Source organism: Eptatretus burgeri, chromosome 13 (genome assembly GCF_056783735.1).
Source record: "Eptatretus burgeri isolate ZD-2024b chromosome 13, Ebu_testis_v1, whole genome shotgun sequence".
Lineage (NCBI taxonomy): Eukaryota > Metazoa > Chordata > Myxini > Myxiniformes > Myxinidae > Eptatretus > Eptatretus burgeri.
In genome coordinates this window covers 69,289,673-69,311,288 of record NC_140973.1, presented here as the reverse complement: position 1 = coordinate 69,311,288, position 21,616 = coordinate 69,289,673, and the positions used below count along the sequence as shown (strand labels likewise).

At 42.8% G+C, this 21,616-nt stretch overlaps 2 protein-coding genes across 12 annotated transcripts in view; both read left to right on the top strand.

Annotated features, from left to right (window-relative positions):
* LOC147014718 (sodium/calcium exchanger 3-like) overlaps window positions 1-5,919 on the top strand; it is a 412,647-nt gene extending 406,728 nt beyond the window's left edge. For all 10 annotated transcript variants that reach the window (XM_085852870.1, XM_085852868.1, XM_085852872.1 and 7 more), the window contains one exon: window positions 2,586-5,919. In XM_085852870.1, coding sequence (XP_085708996.1) covers window positions 2,586-2,962 — 377 coding nt within the window. In that variant the 3' untranslated portion in view covers window positions 2,963-5,919. The remainder of the gene's footprint in view (window positions 1-2,585) is intronic.
* A 3,892-nt stretch (window positions 5,920-9,811) lies between these two features.
* SPRED2 (sprouty related EVH1 domain containing 2) overlaps window positions 9,812-21,616 on the top strand; it is a 126,470-nt gene continuing 114,665 nt past the window's right edge. Inside the window, exon 1 of one of the 2 annotated variants that reach the window (XM_085852863.1) lies at window positions 9,812-10,922. In XM_085852863.1, coding sequence (XP_085708989.1) covers window positions 10,897-10,922 — 26 coding nt within the window. In that variant the 5' untranslated portion in view covers window positions 9,812-10,896. The remainder of the gene's footprint in view (window positions 10,923-21,616) is intronic. The other variant, XM_085852862.1, reaches the window with a different exon arrangement.

Here is a 21,616-nt window from a genome sequence, read left to right as displayed (position 1 = left end):
CTCTGGTGACCCTGATTTTTATCTGTACGTTTACATTAATCTAAAGCTCATAGAAGAGCTTGCACATAAATATGTGGGACAAAGACATCAGTAAGCATCGGTGTGTTTTACTGAATTACAAGGACACGATTGGACAGCACATGTGGTGAATCGGTGCGTTTGCATAAGAAGGTGAAAACAGGCCAACCCAGTTTATGGGATGTCACCGGTGCAAAGCTCACAAGGTTTATTTCACGAGTTTTGACCTCCTCAGGCACACCATGACTTAACAAGGAACTTGCCAGCTTGTGGCAGTCACAAGCAATGGCCGATTTGACATATTTACTTTGTTTCCTTTTACGGCAGACATCCCACAAAGCTGCCGTGGCTAAGTGGATCTAAGCATGAAATGCAAACAGATATTTCAAATGTAAACATGATGATGCTCCAAAAATTTCATCAACATTCGAGATGCACCCAAAGTTAAAGCCGTTTGTTCAGCTGATGTTTTATGGTTCCGGCTCAACCCCTCGCCATTGGAGTTGCAATGAGATGGAGTTGCAGACGCGTCACAAACTTGCTTGTAAAGATACGAGGTCTAATGTGCTCCTGCTTTCACAAATGGACTTTCGCATGAACTCACCTTTGAGGGTTACAGCACAATTTGCTGGCACATATAAATTTCAAGGTAAATATTGTTCCACTTGGAGCGTGTTTGCTAACCAGTCTCTGATCAGGTAAAGGTGATGCAAACACAAAACTACCTTGATGATTCTCACTCCATTTTACTGTTTGTCTGTCTGTCTGTTCCCTTATATTTTGTATATCTTGAGAATGGAATAATGTAAGACCACCATACTTGGCAGATATAATGGGGGCCCCAGGGGTGGATGCGAGACTTGGACTCTGACCAAGGATCTGAGATGGAGACTTAATTCCTTTGGTACCAGGTCTCTTCGGAGAATCCTTGGCTATCGCTGGTTGGATTTTGTGTCCAACGAGCGGTTGCTGAGAGACTCGGATGAGATTTGTTACCTGCATAGTCCGTGAGCGTCAGTTGCGGCTGTATGGACATGTGGCTCGTTTTCCTGACGCTGATCCTGCTCACCAGATTCTCTCAGCAAGGGAGTCTCATGAGTGGAGGAGGCCAGTGGGCCGGCCACGTGCCTCATGGTTGCAGCAGCTTGACCATCATCTCAAGGAGATGGGGATGGGCCTGGCATCTGCCTGGGGGATGGCCAGACGGAGGCCCCTGGAGTACCGGTGGAAAGTGGACGCAGCGACGTGCTGTTCTGGCACATGCTCCCACACTTGACCTACCTGACCCAGGGGTGTGTCATGGGTTGAGGGATGGGGGTGGGGAGATCTTTGTATCAGCTTAAGTGATTCCAACCAAATTGAGTAGCCATAATAGGGGTTCAGAGGGAGTAAAATAGGGAGGTAATGATTTTAAGGAGGAGGGGAACGGGGAGATTTTCAATATCGGGATCCAGCTTTCATGTCAGCCATTTGGGCTGTTATGGACATGTGGCTCGTTTGGGTTATTTACGGTGAAAACAATCAACTTATTACTTTTAATTGGTTTTTCAATTTAGGGGGATTTCGAATCAGGGGAGTGAGGGGAATCTCTTCTTATTCTTGTGTTTGGCATCTTGGCTGCTGGGAAGCTATCATTTGTTGGGGCACAACTTTTCCACTGATGTTGTGCCCCTTTTCTAGAACACTGGTACTCATTTTGCCAACCTCAGAAGGATGAAAGGCTGAGTCAACCCCACCTGGTGTTAATTCAGCAGCCAACAGGGCTTAAACTCAGGACTCTAAGATCCCAAGCCAGCGACCCTAATCACCGAGCCAACACCAAACTGGGGGAATCTAATGGCTTGAGTGATAGCCATAAAACATGGAAGGAATAATGTAGGCCCCATAGGGGATTAATGATGGAAAAATGAAGTTATTAGCTTTAATAGATATTGAGATTTAAGAGGGGATTTGGAATAGAGACTAAACTGCTTTTACCATCATGACCAAACTTCTCAAGGATAGTGTAGGCCTCATGGGGAGGATAATGGGAGTTTGGAGAGGTGGGTGGAGGTTTTGGGAAAATGGTTGGGGTTTGTTGTGTTTGTTATCTTGATGACAGTAGGGGCGTAGTACGTGGACCCCTTTAGCGTTTGGCACTTGTTTCTCCTACAAATCAGAATCCATCTGTGTTGTCTAGTCTGTGTTTGATTCCTGATGGAACAGCGTTTGATCATGTACTGTTGCCTTGGTGTTCTGCAAGCAAAGTGTCATGTCAGACCAAATGCCAACCTTTTGGGGAGGAAGCTTTCCTGTCAGCTAATACTTGCTTATCGATTTTAGAATCTACACTGCCTTTAAAAACGTGCAGGCCATTGCATGTTAGTACCTTGGCCAAATCTCAATTTCCTGCTCAGTGCTCCCCTTGGGAAGGCAGTGGCAAACCATATAATGCATTTCTTGCCCAGCAAGCTGCCTCTGCAGAACTTGCACTCCTCTCAGAGAATGGTATTTGCAAATCTGATCATAATATTCAGGTTTGAATGCCTAAGCATGTATGTTACCTTCCCTCTTGTTTTGTTATGCAGATACTTTTGCCAGCAAAATTTCTGCCTCTCAAGACCTGTATGCTGATGCATCAGTGGGAAATGTCACAGGAAGCAATGCAGTCAATGTCTTCCTGGGCATCGGACTGGCCTGGACGATAGCAGCAGTGTTCTGGACTGCAAAGGGTGAAAAGTTTCATGTCAATTCAGGAAGTTTGGCTTTTTCTGTCACTCTTTACACTATCTTCGCTTTCATCATTATCACGGTGCTGTTATACCGTCGGCGGCCGAGCATTGGGGGAGAACTGGGAGGCCCTCGCGCATCTCGTATCATGACGTCAGGACTCTTCGTCAGCCTCTGGGTGCTCTACATCGTTTTTGTCAGTCTTGAGGCTTACTGTCATGTTGAAGGTTTCTAGAACTCACGGCTGCTTTGCAATGAAACTAAGTATCAAGCATTGTTGACAAAGAGGGAGAAGGAGAATGTTTTCCATCAGGACAATTTCGCAAAAAATATAGGAGAGAAGGGACGAGACTAAACAAAATAAAATAGAGAGGTCCTTTTTGTGTTTTGGCCTCACACCTTCCTCATGATTGGTTTTATGAGGAATTCATTGGAAGGATGATGTCACATTCTGAGCACACTTTGGTATCTTTGCTTCATTCTCCTTCAACATCAAATGGAGTACACACCTACATTTTCTAGGAGTGCACAGCTACCATTCTTGGGCAAGGCAGAATAACACACTTGCCCAATTTGGACACAGACTGGATGTAATGTGGAACAATTACACATGACCAGGTACTTACTTTCAGCTGTTGTCAAACTACTTCAGATGTTTACAAGCTGGAAAGCAGTTGGACGTGTTACTTTCCTTGAAGATAAGTTTATTGTTTATTTTGGACACAACTCATACAGTTAATTTAGGCCGAGGTTGAATATGTGAATGCATGAAATCTGAGAGCAGAGAATTTGGTTTCAGGAGTGGGATCACACATATTTCTTTGTGTGGAATTTTTCTGTTGAATTCCAAATAAATTTTGAATTCAAATTATCGCTTACATTTATGTAAACCTTTGTTTACAGAAGAAGAAGAAAAAACTAACACCTGCAGAAATTGCATAAAAGGAGGAAAATAGTGATTGAAGCTTTATAAATGTGCACCAAACACGCATTTTGTTTGGGGCTTTTCATGAGTTGTATTTTAATTTGCACTTTGTAAACTCAGCTCCACACTGAGTGATGTGACATACTAGTGTGAAATATCTTTCCATGCCATGGGTGATAATCTTTCCTTTGTGCGTCCATGATGTTAAATTGAAGTCAAACGTACCTGACTCTTGCTGTTTCACTGCTATTGGACATGGTTTCTTTTCACTTTTTTCTTTTTGCAATTTGATAAGCTTTTGTGTGGTATAAACTGTCCCAGAAGAGCCTTAAATGTACCCAGTTTTGAAAAGACTTATCCTAGTGTAATTAGCACTATAGATCTTATTTTTCATAATGCAGATATTGCGTAGTTGACATTTGCATATTTTACAAACCAAAACATAGATACAATGAATTACCTTACAATATATAATTTTAATTGTTGAAATAATAATAATCTACTGTATATTCAAAACACACTCACATGATAATTATTGTTTCAATCACTTTTTTTTTGTTTTACGTGATTTGTTCTTCTTCACCGCTGTTCGGATAATCGTCCCATCATTATTTTTATTCTTATTCTTATTTAATGCCCCACCCCCTCAAGAGTTAGAGGATGTTAAAGATCCCATGGTGTCCTTCGTGAAGAGTAAGCGAGCTATCGCCGGCACCATGGCCAAATTCCAAATTCCTACCCTAACCCACACAGGGCATTGCATCAGTGGCACAGCCATGCCCTCAGCCAATGATGCTACTCTACAGCCTTGTGCTGCATATGAAAGGAGAAGAAGATTAAGAATACCCATAAATATTTGTTCCCTCTTATGGGGTCAGATGAGGGTAACGATTCTGTCCCTAATTTCCTGGAATCTGCTGGCCAAGCCTGAAGTGGCAGAAATTTGGATTATTCAGGGTGCCAGCGAAATAACTCACCTACTCTTGTCAAAAGACACTGGAATTTTTGACGTCCACCAATGCATGCAGTGTTGGCAGAAGGGTCTTCTGGCTTAATGTCCACCCGAAGGCCTTGCCCTTTATGCGAAACACCAGGATCACAGTTTATAGCTGGGTCGAGATTCAAACCCAAGCGAGAGACAGTTTAGAGGAAAGTGCGGACATCTCTAAACTATCTGACCAGGCCATCGTACCAACGTTTAATGCCCATTTTCCTCTGTTTAAAAATCCAGTCTCCAAAGCATATAAACCGAAGCAATGTTTGGCACTTTGGAATTTTGACCTTTCGTTTTGCCTTCAACTTGCCGCTGTGACAAAGAATGAAACTGTCGTAACACAATCCACACAGACCGACAATGAAATTCAAGCCCTCTTTATGCCTTTCCTCCCTCAAAGAGAGGTATCGGAAAGCCTCGGCCTTTTCAAACGGATGTGACTACTTTTGCTATCTTAAAAGTTTCACGTTTCCTTTCACTTTGCAGCAAATACACTTTGCTTACGGATTTAGATGAAGCATTATGGCCAATTCTTCACTGAAGCCATTTTCTTCTTTAGAAAACCACTTTTTTTCGTCTTCTCGTAAATTTATTTTGAGGATGCAGAACAAAGTGTGACGGCCATGTTCTCGTGACTTTAACCTGACTTAATACACATATATCGGTGCTGGATTACATTATTCACTAAAACCGATTATCAGGAAATATTCTAAACCATGTTTCGGAATCTTGGTAAAATCCCGAAATTCATACGAACGACTCTCTGGTGCAGTAATGTTGAATTTGATGATTGTACAGTATATGGTTAATTTGATAGTACAACATAGAATAACTAACCGCCACGTTTATGAGATAAGCATTGTTTTAATGACATGATAGGTTAAATATCTAAGGAGGTTGATGTTTGGTTAATTAAAAAAATTTTTTTTTAAATACGCAACTCTGTTGCCATCTTACCTTTTGTGGATTTTCCCCCATCGTTGGCAATGAATGCCCTTGTTTTAAGTGTTTGGAGCTGCTCTGAATCTGTTCTTTTTTGCTTTCTTGCAGCTATCAGGTGATAAGATATTTTAAGACACTGGCACTGCAGCTCTTTGAAAATGCAGGTACTGGTTGCGAGAATGTATTGGCAAGGATCTTGAGAGTCAAAACGTACGCCATATCCTACCCTAGAAGCACTGTTGTTGGGGTTTTAACCCATCTAGCTAAATATGTGTGGGTAGAATTTTAAACTCATTGTACTTACTGAATAAAAACACAAACCTTGTGCAAAGCTTTCTCCTGAAAAATGATGCTTCGATGAATGAATCCATTTTCTATTTGACTCAACTGTACACTGATGGTATCAGACGTTATTTATTTCATTGTGCGTATTGACGGATATAGTAGGGCAGCTAAATAGGCCCCACACGCACCCCCCTGAGTACTTATGCAAACATACTTTTTTAGAATCCTTAAGATGTCTAGTTAACATTTTTAGATGTTAACAAGAAAATTAGGTTGGTCTTGGGGTCTATTTGGCTGCCATCTTCAGTGTGTGTGTGTGTGTGTGTGTGTGTGTGTGTGTGTGTGTGTGTGTGTGTGTGTGTGTGTGTGTGTGTGTGTGTGTGTGTGTGTGTGTGTGTGTGTGTGTGTGTGTATTTGGCCGCCTTCGTAAAATCTCATCTGCAACTTGGGTGAAATTTAGTTTCTTTTGCAAAAAGGTCAACATCTTTCACCTTGTGGTTTAAACTCCTGTTCCCCAATGCTAATACTTGAGGTTCAATACGCTTCCAAGCTGTGGGTAGGGTGAACTTGATAGGTTTCTCCTTTTTGCCTGATCGCCCAGGTAGCTTCAGATCAATTTTATCACAGAAGATGCATTCAGGGCCGAAAAGAACAGTTTCTGACTGTTTTTTTGCGAGGCGATCGCCGAAGTGTCGCTTGAGATGTTGAGGGCTGGTTTTTGTATTCAGTTAGCCAATGAAGGGACATTGGAAAAGTACTGGTAGCATCCTCTGTGATAACCAATGGCATGCAGTTCAACACCTTCTCATAAATCAGGTATCTGACTGCATATATTCTCCATATGTTAGGAAGACCCTGAAGATTCAGCTAAACGTTTATCATGGATGTCATGCAGGAAGGCCAGTTTCTCAATGGGATCTGCTTTGATACTGCGAAATGATGTAAAATTCCCATAATTATTAATACCAGTCACATGCAAGATACAGTTGGGGGAAGAGACTTTTTAGTTTGACAGTCAACTGGACTTTCAGTGCTCGGGTGTTTTTTTCCTTTCAGCATAGTTGGGTTAGTTTCTACTTCACTATGATGTGAACCCTCCACCAAATAAGCAATATGTCTATCTACATGCTACAGATTAGTTTCTCACCATCACCGTTGTGTGCACCTGAAACCAGAAGAAAATATGATGAAGGAATTGAGGAAAAATCGTTTACAGAGGTAACAATGCTGTTGGTCAGTTTACACATAGCGAATGACCACCGCTGCCTCAACAGACACAAGTCAGTAAGGCCCATACAATGTTAAAATTAGAGTAACAAAGGTTTTGTTCAGTTTCCATGCAGTAAATGACCACCGATTCTTCAACAGACTCAAGTCAGTAAGGCCCATACATTGATACAATGCAAAAAAATCTTAACAACTGAAACAAACAGAAAGTATTATTTAGTGTTCTAGGAAGGTAAGGTCAGTATAACACAGCAACAATGGGAAACAGCATAAATTCCTAATATTGTATTTGATTTAAAATTCAAGTTCCAGGTTCTTATCACTTAATCAAGTTGCCTCATTTAGGGTACTTCTACTCCATACATAAGGTGAGTGAGGCTATTCTTACCCAGGCCCAACATGGACTAAGAGTTCTCGGAAGACTTACAAACATGTCACAAGGTTACAAAATTTTACAAGGTATGACCATTGCTGACACAGTTATCAGATGCCAGTAAGCAAAGCCTATACAATATGAAATGAGAATTACAATGTTGTTGGTCAGTTTATATGTGGCAATTAACCACCATGGACCCAATATAAGGCAAATATATGATTCCTTAGGCATGCTTTTTAAAAATGTTTTTCACCATTTTGAGAAGTATGACCCATAAAGCATTATCAAATATTAAAAATGATATTATAAAGAAATTTGTCATGTCAAAATTGTATGGAATAGATGTTTCAATTGTATTTCTAGCATGTTTGGTTCAAAAGTTATGAAAATTTCTGTTTTTCGATAATTGGGCATGTCAAAATCCAGGATGGCAGCCAAATAGACCCCAAGACCAACAAAATTTTCTTGTTAACATCTAAAAAATTTAACTAGACACCTTCAGGATTCTAAAAAAGTATGTTTGCATAAGTACTCAGGGGGGTGCACGTGGGGCCTATTTAGCTGCCCTACTAATCGGGTCGGCATGATGGCCCAGGCCCTAAACCGAGAGGAGCATACACTCACCTCTAAGCCATCTAATCTGGGTTTGAATTCCAACCAGCTATAAGCTGTCATCCAGGTGTTTCATGAGCAGGGTGATTCATCAATGTGCGTGCCGTCCCTCGGATGGACGTTAAACTGGACATCCCGTCTTCCAGCATCAGTTAGTGGACGTTAAAGATCCCACGGTGTCCTTTACGAAGAGTAGGTGATCTACTACCGGCACCCTGAACAAATTCAAAATTCCTGCCCTAACTATTGCTGAGAAAGGGATGGCAAACGACCGAGCATGACTCCAGGTCAAGAAACTGCTTCAGCAAAACCTACACTCAGTATCACTGAGTATGGCGAATTGGATCAATGAGTGGATATTGTCCTATTATTCTTCCTCTTCTTCTATTACCATTCACTGTGCTATAGGTTTATGTGGCTGCCTTTTTCTGATTTGCATGGCATTTAATACAATGACGTGGTACATCGATGAGTTTTGTGAATGACGTCACTGTGTACATGGGTACCCTGGCAATACGTGTTGGTTACAGGTGCTGATCGAATCTTTTGGGAGTTGTGAGATCATTGATTTTTGGTGGATCAAAGATTTTGGGGATCATTAGGGGGGGGGATAACTTTCGGGTGAACCCTGATGCAAGTAATACCTGGTCCACTTGCAGTGCGTTTGATATCAGGTAAAGGTGATACAAACACAAAACTACCTTTATTATCGCATTCCATTTACTGTTTGTCTGTTTGTCCGTCCTCTTATATCTTGTATATCTTGAGAACGGAATATTGTCAGGCCACCATACTTGGCAGATATAATGGTGGGGGAGGGAGAGTGCCATTGGGGAGAGGGGGTAGTGTTACGATCTTGGGTGGAATTGGGTGAGGGGTGGGGGCATGCTTGTTACAGCTTACATGATCGCAACCAAATTTATCAGCCATAATGGGGATAATAGGGGGTAATCATTTTAGAGAGGGGGGGAGTGAAGGGTTCTCAATATAGGGGTCTGGCTATTCTCGTCAGCCCTTTGGGCCACAGTGCTACCAAATGTGGTTTGCAGAATGGGGCCCCATGGGGGTATTTATGGTGAAAAAATTAACTTATCAGTTTTAATTGTTTTTTTTTCAATTTTGGGAGGAATTGGAATAGGGGGATGGGGGATCTCCAACAAGCTTGATCGGGATAGTGTAGGAATCATAAGGGATGGCTGATGACAAACAAAATTAAGTTATCAGCTTGAATGAATTTTGACATTTAAGGGAAGATTAGGAAGAGGGGGAAGGGTAATGTCGTGAACGGTTTTCACTAATCGTGACCAAATTTCTCCAGGAAAGTGTGGACCCCATGGGGAGTATAATTTGGGGGGGGGGGTAGGGGAAGTGGTTAGTTGCATTGTCTTGATAATGGTCGGAAATTAGCACATGATCAGGACCCTCCCTTGTGATTGTCACGTGTTATTTATTACCAAGTGCTGTGCGTGCTTCACAAACTGTGATGAGGTTACAGACAAATACCTTTTGTGTCCAAAATGTACATTATAACACCTTCTGGATTTTACTTACAACATCAGCAAGGCAAGACCTCACTCTGTTGAGAGACACACACACACACACACACACACACACACACACACACACACACACACACACACACACACACACACACACACACACACACACACACACACACACACACACACACACACACACACACACACACACACACTTTAAATTCCACGAGGGCATTGCATCTACCTCCTGCTGTTACTAATTGTGCTGTTTGTTGGTTTTTAACTCATAAAAGACACATGACAACCTTGGGATAACATGCACGATCACAGGTGTGCTGCGCTGCTCGCAGGTAAGGTAAGGTACGTTTTGAGTGCACATTTTGAAAAACAAATATTTGTTTTGACGATCAAGTGAAAGAACACGCGTCCCACACCACATGCACGTGTGACCTCAACCCCACTCTCCCCCTGTCCCCTCTTTAGGTGTTGGCACCGCCATGGTTTGGTGAACGTATCATCTTGAATGGATCGTCGGAAATCTTGACCGAGCTGAAGACTTCAAACTTTGAGTCGACAGTTCGACTCGAGACCTATGTTTGGAGTGACAGGTGCACGGCGGCACCACAGTTCAAGCTGGAGATCAAGACCCTTCTATTTCCTTCCTCGTCCGTCAAAACCGCGGGACGTGGGTCGACCTGTTATTTTGCTCGATTGCGAGAGAGTGCTCGCTAATTGAAAACGGAGTGAAGGATACCATCGCCGTGGATTTAAATCCAGCCAAGAGAGCTGCTGCTGCTGCTGCTCGATTGAAGCACTGAGGATACAAAAAGGGCTCAACCGAAGCACAGTGACAACAGCACAGCGCGTATTCCTCCGCGTCTGGAATGCAACTCTCCCTCCCTCCCTCACTCCCTGGCTACCAACACGGAGCGGGCGTTCCGTCCTCTTCTCCTCCCAGCCGTCCGCCGATCGCTATCCTTCACTTCACCGGCGAAGTCCTTTTTGGGCGGGATTCGGGTGCAACGTGGGCGGTGAGAGCTGAGGGTGGGCGTGCTGTGGGTTGGACTCTTTCGTGAGCGCGGAAGGCGAGGCCCGACGAGGCTGTGCCGCGCCTCCCGCGACATGGAGCCGCCGGATTGAGCTTGATGCGCCGGATGTACGCGGCTTGCCTCTTCCTCTCAGCCATTCTCAGTGTCGGGCTCCCAGTTCTCCTCTCTCAACGCGCTCCCAGCTGCCTGCTCGCTCTCCCCGGGCCGCCTCTCGATGCGCGGCCCGGGCGGAGGCGCTTACCGAGGGCCCTTCGTGAAAGATGACCGAAGACAGGGTGCAGGACGAGTAAGTGATTATTATGGAGGGGGGGGGGTAATTCAGGAGATATTTAATGGGTGGAGGTGAAGGGGGGGACGGGGTTTGCTTGAGGTAAATGGTTTTGAGGTAAATGCACGGCGAGGTGACTGTAGGCGAAAAGGCAGAGAAGAATGGGATGTTCGGTTCGTGTTTGTGAATGGCCGTTTCTCATTCACACCGTCCTCGGGCCTCGCGCAGCAGCAGCAGCAGCAGCAGCAGCAGCGCGCGCATTCCTGGCCGCACGTGCGCGCTTCGCCGCGGCTCATTCACAAAAATACATAGAAATACATCGGCACGCGCCTCCCCGCGCCTCCCGCGCCTCCCGCGCCTCCCGCGCCCGCTCGCGCTGTCACCGTGCGCGGCTCGGGGGTTCGAATCCCGAGGCCGGTGCAGGCCCGTGTGGGTAAATAATGGCCGCGTACTGTATGGTAAATAGTACATGTAGTACGACGCGAAAACCGCCTCCACTGCTAAATGGCTTTTGATGTCGGCCGATCGGATCGTGACCGTACACCATTACCTTTTATGGCTTTATTGTATCCACATGATCGCAGGTGTGTGTGTGTGTGTGTGTGTGTGTGTGTGTGTGTGTGTGTGTGTGTGTGTGTGTGTGTGTGTGTGTGTGTGTGTGTGTGTGTGTGTGTGTGTGTTTTGAGTTTTCCGATGACGATCGTTCCCGGTCCGTGTGAAGGTGCATAATGCGAACTCTGCGGGAATTGTTTTAACCCCAACACCGGCGGCCTGTTTCACCTTCGTGAGACTATACCAGGTTCGAGCCGGTTAACAAGGAAACTCTTCCTTCCGTTGAAACGTTCTCGTATGAACGAGACGGTTGAAGTGAACCGGTGCTGCAGTTCGTACGAAGACCCCGTCCTCTAATCGGTGTACCGCTTCCTTCCAGACTCCGCCCAAACTGCCTTCTCACAAAACATCTCTCGTTGCTCATTATGTCGTGTTCATTGCATGGCAGATGTTTTATGGCTCACGATAGGTATTTTTTTTTGGTGGTGGGGGTTCCAAAAGTTCCAAAAGAGTTTCAAGAGAAACATTGAAAACTCACACAATGGCCCGGGCCCCGACCTCCATTCATAAATGCATGAGCGGCCCATGAATGGTGTTGCGTGCAATGAGAAGTGTTTGGTGATGCAAGTGCTTGGATGGCGAATCCGTTTGGTGGCCAAACAAGATGAATGCAAACAATTTGGTGAAAATCTTTTTTAAAAATATAATATTTTTTAACCTCGCGGGATACCAAGGAAAGCCTTCAACAAATACGTGGCTTCTACGGGGGGTACTCTTGTCTAATCCGAGGGTTAATGTATTTTTTGTGGTTAATTCCTTTGATAGCTTATACATTTATAATGCCCTTTTTTTTCCTTCTTTTTTCTGCTAGCTTCTTCCATCCCTAATGTAATATTCATGTGCCATTAATATTGAATACAATGTCAAAATCGTCTGCTGATCTATTGGAAAATTCTCCCTCTTCTGTGGTCCAGACATTGTCTCGTTTGCCAAGGACAAGAAGCCATTTCACCCGGTACTTGGGAGTTTAAATTGTTATTATTTTAAAAATAATTATCGTGAATTACCCATGGTGAAGCACCTTGAACCGCTTGCCAACAAGCAGCTAGTTATGTCGATGGCAAAATGCTCACAAACAAAGCTGTCATCGAGGTTCGACGGTCTTGGGGGATTCTGGAACCTGAATTCTGGAACCCTTTAACCTGGCTATGTACCGCCAGAGATGCGAGTACTTATGCTTGGTTTGCTCTCGGAGAAGTAGTTTTTGAAAGTTTTTCTCTCCAGCACGACAGCTGCTTGTCATCACTGTGTTAACTTGAACATTTTCTGTGAATTTGTAAAATGATGTCAAAAGTGTGGGTTGGGAGTGGGGAGATTGTGTGCTCAGAAACACTCAATGTGGTTCGTGTAATACTGGGTGGAATTCGTTTTGAATTCGAAAGAAGTCGTCTTGCTGGTGAGGACAACTGTCGATGTGTGACAACGGGCAGGTATGCTAACTGCGGCGTGAAGCAAGGAGAAGATGACATTTCTGTTGAAAACCCTTTGTGAACGGGATGGTCGGAGCAAGAGCCAACGAGAGCAAGAGCCCTTTCTTGCCTTGACGAATGGGTAATGCCCGAAACTGCACCTTCTCCTCGCTTCCCACGGCGGTTAGCATACCTCAACGTCCCGTTGATTCCATGCATCATATTCGAAATCGCTTCGATGGAGACTATCGTGTCACGCTTCCCCCACCGAATGGTGGATTTCGCTGTTTTGCTTCCAAATTCCACAACCACTGCTACTCTTATAATGTCCCAATCGTTCTCTGTCTTATGGGCGATGTTTTTGGGTCAAGTTTTCGATGAACCGCCTGATTTTCGACTGAATGTAGTTTGATCAGGAATTTGTAACTTGTTCAGGGTGCTGGCGATAACTCAACTACTCTCTGAAAAATACTGTGGGATCTTTAATGTGTTACTCCACTAATGATCGTGGCTGGCCGATGTTTTTTTTTTTAATCCGAGTTAACATCCATACGACACTGCGCACACGTCGATGCCTCGCTTTGCCTGCGAAACCCCAGGATGAGAATTTATACCTCACTCAGGATTCAAATCCATCCTAAATTGCTCGGGTAAGTGCGCATATCTGTGTCCCTAACTCTGCTCCCTCCCTCCCCTCTCCTTTCTCCACAACTTGTACCAAAGGAAATCAATCAAGGCTATTTATGGGTGGTTTAAAATTAATATAATAATTGTGATTTTATCTTAGAACTACACTTCTAAATACTATTTTATTCATTTGAAAATGTATTATTATTTGATTTATTTTTTGCTATATTTTCTTCTATCCCTACTTGCATGCCTGAAGAATGAAAGATTGACTATGTTTCTGGAGTCATGCCTTTTTAAGATTGTATCCACCCTTGTGGGCTGGCAGGATGGCGAAGAGGTATGCACACTTTCCTCAAAGCCGTCTAGCTTAGCCGACGGAGCTGTTCGTCATCTATCATCTATAAACATCGATAAACTGTCGTCCGGGTGTTTCACAGGCAGGGCGATTTATCAATAATGTGTGTGCTCTCCTTCGGATGGACGTTAAAATGGGCGTTCTGTTTCCCAGTACTAGTTGGTCGATGTTAAAGATCCCACGGTGGCCTTCATGAAGAGTCGGCAAGCTCTTGCCAGCACCCTTAAGAAATTACAAATTCCTGTCCAAATTACTGCTTAGAAAGCAATGACAAACCACCCGGTATAACCCTTGCCGAGAAACTGAATAAGCAGCCCCGATGCTCTGTAACAGAGTATGGTACATCAGAAAAGTATGGTGAATCAGAATCCACCCTTGTAGTCTCGTTCCCTTCTGGTTACATGTTTCCATGCTGAAGTCACGCTGAAGACTTTCACATGTTAGCATGGGGTATCTGCACGTAAATTTCCGAGCATGCTGTGAATGCTGACTGCACTTTTTGGTGTATTATATCATGATGAGCATCCCTTTGCAGCTTGACCTGCACACTGAATCGGACAACGGTGTCCTTCACTTCACCTATTCCACAGCGCGTTTTTGTTATCCAGACGATTCAATGGGAGCAGTAAGTTATATCTGCACATTTTATTCGCGAGGATGGTTCCTCGGCATCATTTCACGATTTCCAACTTGATTGTGGTCACTGTGTTTAGATTTATGGATCTTATTCACCAAAACTCCCTCTTTGCCTTTGACACCCAAAATACAATAATTTGGATACACGATTGATAAATTACCTTGACATCCAAAGGTTTATTATGTATGCAAGCATTCCGATTTCATTTTCTGAATCGACCAATTTCGAATATATAGCTGGGTAAAACGAGATTAAAAATGAAGTATTTCATGATCGCCTTGAAATACTGGAATTCAGAGAACACTTTACTCCATGTGATCTTGAGAAAAAGGACATGGTAAGGGTCTTTTCAACTCTTGCTTTGAGTTTCCTCGCACGATCTGTATTTCCTATGAGCCGCAATTTTGTCTGAATCTCAATATTTCCCAACGTTGAGAGTGCAAAGCGGCAAATTTGATTGGTCGAGATAGTGTAAAATGGCATAATATTTTGTCCAAGTGGTGCTAAGCTGGAGGTTTTTGAAACTGCTGGCAATTTGTTTTGCACAGTGTTCAAGGATATAATTCAATTGAAATAAAATAAAAGTTTCCAAGGCTGTAGAAAATAAATAAATAAATACTTTTTGAGGTTTATTGCCATTGATGCAGTCTTTTACACCATCGTGGGGCAACTTAGCATAACAATTGTGCATTTTGTGAGGAAAGCACCAAATTTGGCACACTAGTAGCCGATCATATTATGAACAGATTTGGATATAGGGCCATCTCAAAATTTTTGATGGCAGTGGAAAATGGCTGCCACAGCCATCAGCGGCTGAATTTGACATGGCTCAATATCCAAATCTGTTCATAATATGTTAGGCTACTAGTGTGCCAAATTTGGTGCTTTCCTCACAAAATGCACAATTGTTATGCTATATTTAGCTAAGTTTCCCCACTCCCACCTTATTTAACATGTTAAATTAGTTATCTGTGCCTGCTATATGTGTCCTTTATGACGTCCATAAAAACAGGAAGTTTCTTGTTTGAAATGATTTTCAATTTTGTCTGACACTGACGGACAGACAAAGAAAACAATTACCTGACTACTCCTCTGTGTGGAAGTGCGATCAGGACAAAATTCCATACAATTAGCCAAATTCAGAGCCAAAGTAGTGCTAAACTGCAGGTTCTTGTTCAAGTCTATGCTTTACAGTGTTCAACATACAACATTCAATTGCAATTAAGTGGTTCCTCAATCATACACTAATGCCTGCAGATAGAAAGGGTGAACCAATTACTTAACCCCTCTTCGTGCACATGGGGTAAAACGGTTGTTCTTCATTATTGTTTGCGAAAATGAAAGACTGCCTTGTTAAGTTGCTTGACACCTGGTATACAGGATGGATGTGTGACAAGGCCAAATTGGTTGTAGTCTGGTGAAGATCCGCATCTGGATACGAGAATTTTATTTTATTTTTAAGGAGATTCTTCATAATTGAGAATTCGGGCCAAAAATGATATACAGTAAACCCTCAAATGTCGTGGGAGTTATGTCCTGGAAAATGCCGCAATAGTTAAAACCAAGGGCCTGTGGGAAAAGGGGGTTCGATTCCTGGGCTTCGAGAAAATGTAGAGGAAGGTGGGTGTCGGCCAGAAATAAAAACATGTAAAACTAGAGGGGGAGCACTCGGGAGAGTGCAAAACCTCCGCCGCCAATACTGCTGGGTCACTCAAGTGAACCTTATATCTTATTCATTAAATATGACGTCAACAGTGCTGACAGTTATAGTTCTTTTCTCCAACATTTTTTTTTTGGGGGGGGGGTTGGAAATCACTTAAAACATGTAGAAATGCAAAAAAAAAAAATTCAAATATTTTTTAAAATAGCGGCCATATTGGATTTTGGACCGAGTCCAAAATCTAATGGCATGGTCTTTGGACCATACCTAATCCCCCCACCAAGTTTCGTCGAAATCCGTCGGAGTTTTTCCGCAATACTGTTCACAAACAAACAAACAAACAGAAAGGGGTGAAAACTGTAACCTCCAATCTTCGATGGCGGAGGTTAATAAATATAAAACTTCACATTGAAACAAATATGTAAATCAAATAAATACTGTCTAAAACGAGAGGAAGAGCACTCGGTAGAGTGCAAAACCTCCGCCGCCAATACTGCTAGGCCACTCAAATGAACCTGATATCCTATTCATTCAATTTGACGTCAACAGTGCTCACAGAGTTATAGTTTGCAACTTTCCCTTTTACTTTTAACTTTTACATCCTCAATTCATTCGTCATAACTAGATTCCTTGAGACAGAAATTGATTTTACGTGGGTATATCCACCTGAAGTTCCAAAATCAGCCGCAATTATAATTTTGGCATGTTTTTTTTTTGTTGGAAATCACTTCTAACATGCAGAAAAGCAAAAAAAAAAAATAAAATCGAAATTTTGTTGAAAAAAAAGTTGCAAAATTTTCTAATTTTTTTTTTCTCTAACAATTTTTTTTTGGGGGGGGGGGTTGGAAATCACTTAAAACATGTAGAAATGCAAAAACAAAAATTGAAATATTTTTTCAAAATGGCCACCATAGCGGTTATATTGGACTTTGGACCAAGTCCAAAATCTAATGGCATGATCCTTGGACCATACCTAATCCCCCCACCAAGTTTCGTCAAAATTGGTCGAGGAGTTTTTCCGCAATACTGTTCACAAACAAACAAACAGACAGGGGTGAAAACAGTAACCTCCGTCCATCTTCGATGGCGGAGGTTAATAAACAACAAGACTTTTACCTTTTAAATTTATTCCAAAACAGCAAGGTGGGTAAGGGTAAATGTATTATGGACTCTCGTACTGTACTTTGCCATAAATAGAAAACACAAGACTTAGCTCAGGATGATGACGATGATGCTGTTGGAGTGGGGAAAGGTGGTGGTTCTAACGATGTGGATGTAGAACTTGCCATGGATGTTGGATCATCGGCACGACAGTTGCCTGCTACATTGTCACATAGGAGAAGGGTAAGACAATCCTTCACCACGTTGAATCCCGGAGAAGATCTTTCCTACTTCGGCAGGAAGGTATCAGATGGCATCTTCTTCCGGAATAATCCCGTCTCGTCAGCGTTAAAAACCTGCCCCGACATAAATCCCTTCGCCTAAATTAGTTCCATGAGCTGTGACGAGTAGTTTTTCGCAGCATCATGGTCTCCTGATGCTGCTTCCCCAACTACTTTTGCATGATGGAGGCCGAATCGTCTTTTGAATTTCTCAAACCAGCTCGTGCTGGCGTGGACCTTATGGGTAGCCATGGTTGAACCGGAGTCTTCGGCCCCGGGTGCCTCATGGAAACGTTGGTAAATCCGGAATGATTTTCCCCATGTCACCAGTCCATTTAAAGGCACTTTTTTTCCTTCTGTGTTTGGTCCTTGATCCAACCATAAAGGGCATTTTCCATCCTTTCAATACGAGGATCACAGGACTGGAATGACAGTTTTGTGCTTTGTGGAGCGCTGGTGGCAACATTTGAACGGATATTTGACTCACTTTCACGGATACACCGCACAGTCGATTCATTGATCCTGTAATGGCGGCCCACAGATTGTCCACTTTCACCTCTTGTCAACCTCGCAACTCGATTTTTTTTTTTTCACCCAACGTCATAACCTTTCTCTGCCTTTTGGCACAACTAATTTTGTCCATCATTTTAGGTTTGTGGGGTATTAAGAACGGTGCACAAGAACCAACAAAAGGCTCATAATTGGAGGTAATCATTTGGATACAACTGATGACTCATCTCAGCTCAAAAACCACCATTGGCAGAAGTGAAATCCCATGATAACCAAATTGAAACACAATAGGTCATCCGCGATTCGTCGAAACCTGCAATATTTGTGGATTTATTGTAAGCCACAGCACGATATTTCAAAAAGTTGTGGACAGATTATGACAAAACTTGCTGGGTGAGTTGGGTACGTGAGAAGAACCAGCCGATTCGATTTGGTTTAGTTCCGGATGCAGATCCGACCTATCAGTGGGATACAAAATGTAAACTTTTCAGTGTGGTGGAGGTTTGCGCTCCACCGAGTGCCTTTCTTATTACCCTGCACATGCGAAGGGGAAAGCAGTGTTAAGCAATTGGTTCATGTCTGTCTGTCTTTGGGTCTGAATTTGTCCCAACTGCACATATGCAGAGAGCAGTGGGATATTTTTACTGTCTGCCTGCCTGACGGTCAAACAAAATTGAAAATAATTCCAAACAGGAAACTTACTGTTTTTAAGGATGTTATAATGGATACATGCAACAGGCACAAGATCAAATGTAACGTGTTGGATAGGGTGATGTAATAGACACAGGGTAAAACGGCAATAAAACCGGAATTAATTAATTCAACTTTTGCTATTTTTATTGTATTTAAATTTAATTATATACATTAAGATGAGAACACAAATTGTCTGTCATACTTCCAAGAACCTCCACCAGTTTGCAGACTTCAATTTAAACAAAGGTTGAATGGGGGTGGTGTATAAGCATGGTGTTCGGGACTGCTTCTGACCTACTTCAATAGCACCATAGTTCTGGAATTTTATTTTATTTTAATTTTTTGTAAATAATCGTTTAAATAATTTTTGTTCATGACTGTGTGTGGTGTCGTGTTCCATGAACTCCAGTTACCTCCACCCAATGGAGGTCGTTTTTAGCCGCTGTCTGTGTTTGTTTGTTTGTGTGCAGGATATCTCAAAAAGTTGTAGATGGATTCAGGTGAAATTTGGTGGTCAGTTTGGGTGTGTGACAAGAATGAATTGATTAGATTTTGGTGAAGATCCAGATCCGGGCGGAGGTATGCGCGCTACCGATTGCCCTTCTCGTTTCCTTTGTTTTGTGTGCTGGGAACATGTAGTTTGAAAATCTTACTGTAGGGGCCTTCAAATGAAGTTTTACTTGTTAATTTTTTTTATTTTTTATTTCTTCATCTGACTGACCCAATATGATGTTGCACACAAGGAAACACAGACACAGGAGGAGGAGGCCACATCAAGCCAGTGTCATCTCCACATTCCCGACGATCCAGGGACATAACATGATCTTGCACCTTCCTTTTAATAATTTTTTTTCCCCAAACTACTCAAGAAATACAAAGTACATATTCACACACTGTCAAGCAGCTGTGAAGAGCGGCATGGATTAAATGAGCGAAGGAGTTGAACGACGCACACGCACACGCACACGCACACGCACACGCACACGCACACGCACACGCACACGCACACACACACACCCGAACATGGCAAACATGCACACATCACATTCAGATCATACCTTGCTAGTTTTCATCTACTGCAGTGCTGTATTTGGTCAGTTATTTCATTACCATTCCTGGCAATATCCCCAGTTCCCAGGTACAGCGGTTACCCCTCTATAGACCTATCCATTGCTTTTGAGTATGAATCCAACCACAGTTTAAACCTATCAACTATCCACGATGCAACCAACTTCCCCCAGAAGACCATTCCACATGTTAACATCAACAACTGAAACCGTTAATTTTTTTTTGGTACCGTAAACAAGCTTTTAATTCCTGATGTAAGTCGACGACGATGCTGCTTGAGAATTGGTGCTACATTCGCTTGTTCACTTCCGCTGATGTGTGTTTTCTCAGTGGATTGGATTGCTTAACTGATGTGGTATTTTTGGTATTCCAAGCAGCTTGGCTTGTGTGTGTGTGTGTGTGTGTGTGTGTGTGTGTGTGTGTGTGTTGGTGTGTGTGTGTGTGTGTGTGTTGGTGTGTGTGTGTGTGTGTGTGTGTGTGTGTGTGTGTGTGTGTGTGTGACATCATCCTTGCATCAGCATGTGGATCACAAAGGAGCTTTTGAATCTCTTGTTTGCACCAGTATCATGTTTCCTCGAGCTTTGACAGCCACAGGAATCGGAGAGAAATGCAAGCAGCTTTTCTTGAAGTATCTTCAAAGAATCTCAAAAATATATTCATCATATTGATGCGTAGGCATGCTTAGTATGTATCAGACCGATTTCTTTCTTTTTTTCTGATTTTTAAAAATTATTATTGAGATTTATGTGTGATGGAATGGAACATGGTAAACATTATCTCTAGTCTCTGAAGGGGATATTTAGCTTGCCTTCTCGAATTCTGCCAGCAAAGTCCAAAAACAATTCTTGTTAATTGGCATACTTGTTGCTGGCTGTTTATACGTCATCTCGGTACCTGGTGCAGCATGTTGGTAAATTTCTGACGGACGAGGCGCCTGAAGTTTGTTTGGTCTTTCAAATTAATTTTATGATTATCACAGGTTTTGAGATTATAATTTTGTTTACTGGCAGAATTGCCTAAAGGTATCCGCACTCGTCTCATTTAAACTATAAATTACCAGCCTGATGGTTCATGTTCAGGGTGATTCATCACAAAGTGTGTCATCCATCAGATTAATGTCAAGACGGAGGACCCGTCTGCCTGTACTGGCCATTGGTGGACGTTGAAGATCCCATGGTGCCGCACGATGTCTTTTGTGTCGAGTATGTGAGTTATCACCGGCAACCTGGACAAATTACAAATTCCTGCTGAAGTTGCCTCCAGTTGAGCATCAGGCTTTGCTAGCTGGTTCATAAAATGACTTGGGCCAAAAGTTCCCTGGCCAACTCCACAAGGTGGGAATAATTGGGGTGGTAGTAGCTATGACGGTGATGAGATTACACTTTGAATCTCTGTGTGGTTGACGTGGTTCATCTTGGGTATTAACACAATTATTTTAATTTGTATCAAATATGTTCAACTTGTAGATTTTGTTGAATTATGCTTGATTTGGATTCTTCATCTTTTCTTGCGATATACCGAACCTGTATCCCATTATGAGGATTAGTTTCAAAGTGTTTGCCCGAGTGTATAGATTCTGATACGATTGCTTTTTTTTGATTGACAAGTTGCCTGTTTTTTGAGAACTGCTTGACATTGTGAAGTTGTAAACCTTGTCGGCCTTGTTCTCCAACCCATGGCGGCAGTCTGCCATTTCACTCACGCAAAATGTTTCGGTTCTCTTGAAACATGGTCGGACATGCCAGTGCATTCCCTT